Here is a 7,944-nt window from a genome sequence, read left to right as displayed (position 1 = left end):
TTTGTGTCTGTTCTTTCGTGGTCTCCTTTTAATTCCTGAAGTCTAGGAAATGGCATCACCATCCCGGAAAGTGTTCAAAAATGTGAATGTGGCACTTGAGGACCTGCTTTAGTGGTGATCACAGTGGTGGTGCTGGGTTGATGGTTGGACTTTAATGATCTCAAAGGTCTCTTCCAATCTTAACAGTTCCATGACTAAGGCAGGGATGGTATCAGTCCAAATGCCCTGGTATACAGACATGGGAACTGGAGGGCTGAGCTTCCCAACTAAAATAGAAACAATCACAGAGCTTTATTGCAGCTCCTCACCCTGGGAACAAGGCAGCAAGGAGGTCATTCCACTTACTCTCAGTGTCTTACTTTAACCTCCTTCAGACACTCCTGGCTGTATCCTGCACATCCAGTTTGTGTCCTGGTTGTATCCCAACAGCCGGGCCTTTCGAGGGCTCGCACAGTGCTCTGCAGGAGCTGCTCACGGGCAGCTGAAGGGGCTCCTGCCTGTGCAGCACCCACGGAAGATGAGAGGTTGTGTGAGTCTCAGGTGCTGTGGGCTGCGGCCCTGGACCATCCAGGAAATCGCTGCAGCAATTCCAAGAATGTGAAGCCGAAGCAGGGCGCAAGATAAGGCTCTGCACACAACACAGCTTTTATCTGCCTCAAGGCTAGTCTTCTGCTCCTTGGGCACACTGGGAGCAGTTCACCGCCAGTGCCCCAGCCTTAGGAGCGTTTCTATCTCTCTGTCCTTCTCCAAATCTTTCGCTAATCATCCTGCGGACTGCCTGGTTCCGTGCCTGCCTCCGGGCCCTTCTCCCCCCGGCTGCTGCCCCGGGCCGTGCCCTGCCAGCCCCGATCCGCCCCAGCCGGGCGGGCCCGCGGCCCCACGGCCTCTTTCGCTTTCGTTTCTCCCTGCGCGACAAGCCCTGGCTCAGCCCAGCCTGGCTCAGCCCAGCCCAGCCCAGCCCAGCCCGGTTTAACCTGGCACTCCTGGACGCGGCACCATTTCGGCACGACACGGCTCGGCTCGGCTCGGCTCGGCTCGACCATGCCGCGGTTCAGCGTGGCGGAGGCCAGTCTCTGGGGGTGTCAATTCGTGCAGTTCCTGCAGGACACGGGCCGGGAGCAGGCGAGCCTGCGGGAAACGCTGCGGACCATCTACAACCAGGAGTTCCGCGGCAGGTGAGAGCCCTCGGCCAGACCCGGGCGACATCACCTGGGACAGACCCGGGCCAGCATCCCCAGTGCCTGGCCAGCGTCACTGGTCCCCAGCATCATCACTGGGGTCCCCAAGCTCACCTGTCTCACCAAAGCCCTGCTGGGATGATCCCCAGCTCCATGGGCCCCCAGCAACTGCCTGGGGATGGCCTTGGACACCCACTGCCTGCCATACTCCCCCAGCTCACCCTGCTGACACCAATCACACTGGTCCTTGTGCAATGTCACCGCTGTTAATCATTGGCAAAGCCGGGGCTCGGTGCACCGGTGGGACTGGGAGGAGGTACCTGGGGAATCATCGCTGCTGGCAGCACGGTGGCTGTGCCTTAGCAAAGGCACCACCTGTGCCAGCTCAGCTCCTGAGCACTGGCATGGGCAGGGGCTGCGTGGCTGTCAGGGCCAGGCAGTGATGCAGTGGGATGGCTGGAATGGCTGTGGTGTAGCTGGGACAGCAACGGCACAGCTGGAGCAGCCAGCAGGGATGTAAGATTTGCACAGCCCCAGTCCTTCTTCCTCTCCTGGAGCAGAGGGGACCTGCTGAGAACCCCCTCACTGCAGCCTCAGTGTCCTGCTTCATCTTCCCCTTGCCTCACCCCAGCTGCCTGTGCCCCTGGCAGCCAAGCCACACTCTCCCACACAAACCCTCTCCCTTGTGTCTGCAGGACTGAGGCCAAGACGCCCAATTTTTCCTGCATGTTGTTTGCGCTGAGGACAACCCACCAGGTTCAGGTGCGCGGAGAGGTGGTGAAATTCAAGGTGAGTTCATGCTGGGGCAGTGCCCACCAGGACTGGCCCCTCAGGAGCCCCCTGCAGAGTCCCACGCTGATTCTGGCTGCTCCTTGCAGGTGAAGAGACATGTGGTGGTGGCAGACCAGTACTGGCGACCCAGGAGGAATGCACAGACATCCGTGTCCACGTCTGCCTCAGGACAGCAGCTCAGCTCCACTCCACAAATGCCCCAGCGCTATGCCAAGCAGTGGTATGACCAGCAGCACCCCACCTTGGCATGTCCCTTGGATCTCCCACCCCGGCTGGGAAAGCCTGACCCTCCCTCCCCACAGGGCTGAGCTCATTCGTGGGAAGCACGGGGTTGAGATCACCTCAGACGATGACCAGGGCAACGGGAATATTCGCTTCCCAGTGGTGCCGGGTGAGCCCCGCACAGTCACTGTCCTGGTGCAGAACCGTGGGACAGAGGTGGTGACACTGCAGCGGTATCAGGCACAGCAGCAGGCACGGGAGCTCTCCTTCACCGATGAGCAAGGGGCAGTGCAGGGCCAGTCCCTGCTGCTACACCCAGGTAGGGTCTGGCCAATCTCCTGCCCCATGCCCTGCCCTGCACAGAGGATGCAGGACCCAGTCTCACCCTTCACCCCGCAGGTGGGATGTACCCCTTCCAGGTGCGGTGCCTCACCACCTGCAACGGGCACTTCAGTGCTGTGGTGTCCTTCGAGTTCACCAAGGAGTCAGGCGAGTCCTTCAGCATCTCACGCTACGTTGCTGCCGTTGCTGAGAGCCAGCTGGCCAAGGACCTGGGGCCCTCAGCACCTTTCCAGCCCTACGAGGCCAGCCTCCAGCGCCATGTCACAGTCATCACCGAGGATGGCATCCCCCCTGACAGGTATGTGATGAGCTCACCTGCTGCCATCCTGAGCAGAGGGGCCCAGCCTGTTCTCCAGCCAGGACAAGGTTCAGCTCCTTGACTGCCTGGCACCACAGGACAGTGCTTCAACCCTGCTCCATGGCTGATGACAGTGGGGTTGGGGACACCACGTAGTCCCTGAAGCACTACTGTCCCCTCCACCCAGCTCCCTGAAAAACGAACTGGAGAGGGAAATCCCCCTGGGCACCTACCAGTACCCAAAGAGCCTCAAGGACACAATCCTGCTTGGACCCAACTCCAGTGCCAGCTCCAGCTGGGCTGCCATGCGGTGAGTGCCAAGGGCTGAGAGCAATGCTGAGGTGTTCCTTGAGTGCCAAGGTGTCCCTGGGACACAATGACATTGCTGCTGCCCTCAGCTCGCTGCTGGAAGCACCTCTGCAGGCTGAGAACTACTACCAGAAATTCCAGCTGCTGCTGCACCTGGAGGAGATTCAGATGGAGGTGGACATCCGTCGCTACGACATGCAGGACGTGACCATGGTGCAGGAGAGGGCACTGCTGGTTCTCGATGTGCGTGGGGGGCTGAGGGACGGGAGGGGTGCTGGCGTAACACTGGCACTCCCAGAGTGCCTGGCATCACACTGGCCCTTTGGCACAGGTGCCTGGCGTGGCCGAGAACCGCCCATCCCTGCTGAGAGGGGACCACCTGTTTGCCCACCTGAGCAGCGAGCGGGACCACTCCCCGCTCGTCCGCTACAAGGGCTACGTGCACAGCGTGGAGCTGGACAGGGTCAGGCTGGGCTTCTCCTCCAAGTGAGTGGTGTCTGGTCCCAGCAGCCTTTCTCAGAGATGCCAAAGGCCAGGAGTGGGTTGGAAAGGGCCAGGAGGGCATGGGAGAGTGCCCCGTGCCCTGCTCACACCATTCCTTCCCAGGCTGCAGAAGAAGTTTGTGAAGAACCTGAAGTTCGATGTGACCTTCACCTTCAGCCGGCTGCCACTGCAGGTCCAGCACCGGGCTGCAGTGCTGGCCATGCGCCGGGGCTTGTCCAGCCTCCTCTTCCCCTCCGCCTCCTGCCACAAATCCCTCTTCTCAGGGCCCTTCCAGCCGCGGTGAGTCCCAGTTCTGCAGGGTGGGAGGCTCTGAGGGGCGAGGGGATGGAGGCGATGGGGCTTGGCCAGCGCAGCCTCTGCTCCCACAGGTGGTTTAACCGCAAGCTGGAGACCAACGAGGAGCAGTGCAAAGCTGTGACCCACATCGTGACGGGGGTGTCCCGGCCAGCCCCATACCTCATCTTTGGCCCCCCTGGCACTGGCAAGACGGTCACTATGGTGGAGGCCATCAAGCAGGTGGGTGGCCGGTGCCCAAATCCAGCCCTGAGCATTGCTGCCCATTCTCATCCATGGGGCTCAGTGCTGTCACCTCCTCTTCCAGGTGTGGACATGCTTCAAGGATGCCCATATCTTGGCCTGTGCCCCCTCCAACAGTGCTGCAGACCTGCTGTGCCAGTGCATCATCAAGGACATTGCTCCTCAGAACGTCTACAGGATCATCGCCAGCTCCAGGAGCTACAGGGAGGTGCCCACTGATATCAGGGTAAGTCCCTGCCCCTCCACCCTGAAATCCTGACAGCACATCTGGGCTGGCATCCCCCAGGATAATGGGAGCTCACCCAATGCATGTGCTCCAGCCCTGCTGCAACTGGGATGATGAGCAGAGCAGCTACGTGTACCCAAGCAAGGAGAGACTGAGGCGCTACCGGATTATCATCACCACACTGGTGACAGCAGGAAGGTCAGAGGAGCTGGGCTTGTCCCCAGCATCCGTGGCAGCTGGACCCAGGGCTGCCTTGCATCCAGGCTGTGAAGGCAGAGCCTCTGGCACTCAGCAGGGAGGGCTTGGAGGAGGGCCGGCAGCAGGGGAGGAAATCCCTCCTCTGTGGGAGGGTGAGGGTGAAGGGTGGGAGAGGAAGGATGGCCAGGTGGGGCAGGATGCTAAGAACAGCCTCTTTGCATCTCTCCTCCAGGCTGGTGTCAGCCAATTTCCCCCCTGGGTTTTTCTCCCACGTGTTCATCGACGAGTGTGGCCACGCGGTAGAGCCGGAGAGCGTCGTGGCCATCGCGGGTGAGCAGTGCCCGCCTGCTGCCTCAAGGGCCGGCTTGTCTGCATGGCCTGGGGTCCCTCCCGTTCCCCGCTGAGCTCTCCCTCTTCCCAGGGCTCCTGGCTCCCATGGATGAGGAGACCAACCCCAATGGGGGGCAGCTGGTGCTGGCAGGAGACCCCAAGCAGCTGGGCCCCGTCCTGACCTCACCGCTGGCAATCCAGTATGGTCTGGGTGAGTAGGGAGAGGAGTGGGAGTGCTGCGGGCGCCCCACAGGGGCTGAGTGTCCTTGTGGGGAGCCACAGGATATCACTGGGCACAGGCACCTCGCTGCTGGAGAGGCTGATGCTGCACAACCCCTTGTACCAGAAGTCGAGTGGAGGATACGACCCACAGTTCATCACCAAACTGCTCTGGAACTACAGGTGGGGACAGGGATAGTGCAGGAAGGGGTCAAGCCAGGCAGGGATTGGTGAGCATGGCACTCCAGGATCTGTCCCCCAGAGCTTCAGAGTGCCCCAGCTGGTGTGGGAGATGGGAGTGCACCTGCTGTCCTGGGTGCACGGTGCCTGAGACGGCTCTGGACCCACATGGCATCCACCCTGGCATGGTCCTGCCTCTCCCAGGTCCCACGAGGCCATTCTCAGGGTCCCCAACGAGCTCTTCTATGACAACGAGCTGAAGGTGTGCAGGAGCAATGGGCTTGACATCCGGAATCTGTTTTGTACCTGGGAGGAGCTTCCCAAAAAAGTGAGAGGCACAGGAGGGACTGACCTAGGGGGTTCCCTGAGGCACAGGCAGAGCAGAGCCAAATGTTCTCCATCCCCAGGGCTTCCCCATCATCTTCCATGGGGTTTGTGGGGAAGACCAGAGAGAGGCCAAGAGTCCCTCATTCTTCAACACGGCTGAAATTGAGGTCCTGGTCCACTACCTCAAGAAGCTGCTGCAGAGCCGGGGCAGGGGAGGCTGCCCCAGTGTGTCCCCCAAGGAGATTGGCATCATCTCTCCCTACAGGAAGCAGGTGAGGGACACAGCTCTGCAGGCAGGGCAGAGGCAGAGCAGAGACCTCCCAAGGGACAGGGAGCACTGGGATGGATGGGCAGCCCCAGGGCTGGCACAACATGGCCCTGTGGAGGCTGGATTTTGCCACATGCCTCCACTCAGGTAGAGAAGATCCGGAAAGCCATCACCTCCCTGGATCCCGACCTGCAGAAGCTGCCGGACATCAGCCAGTTGAAGGTAGGTCCTGGGCATGGAGGAGAGGGGAGCACACCATGCCACAGGAGGAAGGAGCCCTGGCAGCCCCAGCCCAGGGGTGCTCCTGGCCCTCAGCTGTTGTCCCTGCCCCAGGTGGGCTCTGTGGAAGAGTTCCAGGGCCAGGAGCGGCAGGTGATCCTCATCTCCACCGTGCGCAGCAGCAGTACGTACCTCCAGTTCGACCAGACCTTCAGGCTGGGCTTCCTCAAGAACCCCAAGGTACCGCCAGCCCCGAGCAGACCCCCCTCCCTTGGCATCCCTCTCTTCCCTGTGGTTCTCACAGGCACGTAGAGCTGCTCTGGGTGCTCATGCCACCAGAGCTGCCTGCACCCAGCTGGGGCTGCAGGACGATGAGAGGTGTTGCAGCAGGTAAAGCCCTCTTGCTTGTCCTCTTCAGAGGCTTAACGTGGCCATCACCAGGGCCAAGGCTCTGTTGATCGTGGTGGGTAATCCTACTGTGCTCAGCAAGGACCACCACTGGCTCAGGTGAGCTGCTCCTGGCCCCTGCCACTGGCAGTGCTCACCAGCACCTGCCCTTTCCTGCTGCCAGCACGTGGTTCTTGGCCGTGCCCATGCCATGGAACAGCCGGGCCAGGGCCACCTCGTGCCCACGCTCCCCTCCCTCTGCACCTGCAGGTTCCTCAGGTACTGCAAGGAACAGGGTGGCTACACCGGATACCCTTACGAGGATGAGGGCACAGCTGAGGACAGACTCGCCAACGACCTCCAGGCACTGCAGCTCAGTGTTTAGCACCCAGGTGAGCAGAGCTGGCAGCATGGCCAGGGCAACAGCTGGGGCACTAGGAGGCTTCTCCTGCCCCAAATGCAGCAGGACTTAAACCAGGTTTTTGCTTAGGCTTGCCTGTCTCCATCTCAAAGTCAGGAGCCAGCTCTACCATGAGGTTTCTCTGCAGGAAATGCACCTGGGAAGGGAGGAGAAGCCCCATGAAGGTACATCCCCCTCAGCCTGTCCCAAGCCTGCAGCAGCTCCTGCTTTTTCTGTCTCAGTCCCAGGGTGCTCCATGCATCCCTGTGGAGATGAGGCTGAACTCACAGGACCAGAAGGTGTTGCCAGCCTTTGCTGCCAGCCACGAAGCCCACACCAGCACCAGCACCAGACTGGGACAACTCTCCATTTTAATAATTTTTTTACATGGCTGTGGCAAAACTATTCTCTGTGACTGGTCTCACCATTCAGTGAAAGGCTTAGGCCTGGAGGCTCTGGCCTCCAAAGAGCATCACTGGGTGCACAGGGGAGCTCACTGCTGCTGTGATGGGTGACTGGGGAAGGCAGGAACCTGGTCTGGGACAGGTTGGCTCAGCTCTCCACTGGGCAGCTGCCTGGCCTGAGAGCTGGCATGGCTGTGCAGACACTCTATTTCCCTCAAATAAATGTTTAAAGAAAAGCAGTGTACTGTTGAGTCCTAGGTGGGCCTTGCTTACACAGACAGGGCTTCAGAGCAGCATCAGGCTCAGGACAGCAGCCCTGTCCTGACCTGCTCCAGAGGAAGGATGGCTCCAGCAGTGATGGCAGTGCCCATCACCCAGGGACTGGGTGCAGCTGGGAAGCTCCTGCCTGGCCCTTCCCGTGTAAACTGCTTCCTGGCTCTTTTGCAAGCACAGGGTAGTGAGCCCTGATCCTCCACCAGCGGCTAAAGCAACCGGGGCTGGGGGCCAGGCAAGTCCCCACCCTGCAGCACACGGCCCTGAGCCCAGGCAGGAGCCTGGAGCACTGAGAGGCACAAAGGGGAGCCAGAAGAACGCCACACAAGTG

General features: G+C 60.6%; 1 protein-coding gene across 2 annotated transcripts; it reads left to right on the top strand.

Annotated features, from left to right (window-relative positions):
- The first annotated feature begins 770 nt into the window (after nt 1–770).
- MOV10 (Mov10 RNA helicase) lies at nt 771–7,576 on the top strand. Of its 2 annotated transcripts, none has more exons than XM_054648868.2 (22): nt 771–1,175; nt 1,874–1,967; nt 2,057–2,190; nt 2,273–2,511; nt 2,592–2,832; nt 3,020–3,142; nt 3,231–3,384; nt 3,473–3,627; nt 3,748–3,924; nt 4,014–4,161; nt 4,247–4,408; nt 4,503–4,606; nt 4,839–4,936; nt 5,028–5,147; nt 5,236–5,338; nt 5,540–5,663; nt 5,743–5,934; nt 6,078–6,152; nt 6,264–6,389; nt 6,568–6,656; nt 6,807–6,928; nt 7,085–7,576. In XM_054648868.2, exons 1-21 carry the CDS (start codon nt 1,042–1,044, stop codon nt 6,919–6,921), a joined length of 2,907 nt encoding a protein of 968 aa, XP_054504843.2. In that variant the 5' UTR covers nt 771–1,041; the 3' UTR covers nt 6,922–6,928; nt 7,085–7,576. The 2 variants fall into 2 exon arrangements, with proteins under 2 accessions (XP_054504843.2, XP_054504842.2); XM_054648867.2 differs by having other exon boundaries at nt 7,027–7,576.
- Nucleotides 7,577–7,944: the final 368 nt, after the last annotated feature.

The sequence above is a fragment of the Agelaius phoeniceus genome, chromosome 25, assembly GCF_051311805.1.
Source record: "Agelaius phoeniceus isolate bAgePho1 chromosome 25, bAgePho1.hap1, whole genome shotgun sequence".
NCBI classification, from domain to species: Eukaryota; Metazoa; Chordata; class Aves; order Passeriformes; family Icteridae; genus Agelaius; species Agelaius phoeniceus.
Note: the sequence above shows the minus strand (reverse complement) of the source record. Positions and strands in the feature narration are given on the sequence as shown.

Excerpts from the sequence above, each read along its gene's own strand:
- MOV10 (XM_054648868.2), top strand. The coding sequence starts at position 1,042 with ATGCCGCGGTTCAGCGTGGCGGAGGCCAGTCTCTGGGGGTGTCAATTC. Across the intron at positions 1,176-1,873 it reads AACCAGGAGTTCCGCGGCAG|GACTGAGGCCAAGACGCCCA; the intron begins GTGAGAGCCCTC and ends TTGTGTCTGCAG. Across the intron at positions 2,191-2,272 it reads CAGCGCTATGCCAAGCAGTG|GGCTGAGCTCATTCGTGGGA; the intron begins GTATGACCAGCA and ends CCCTCCCCACAG.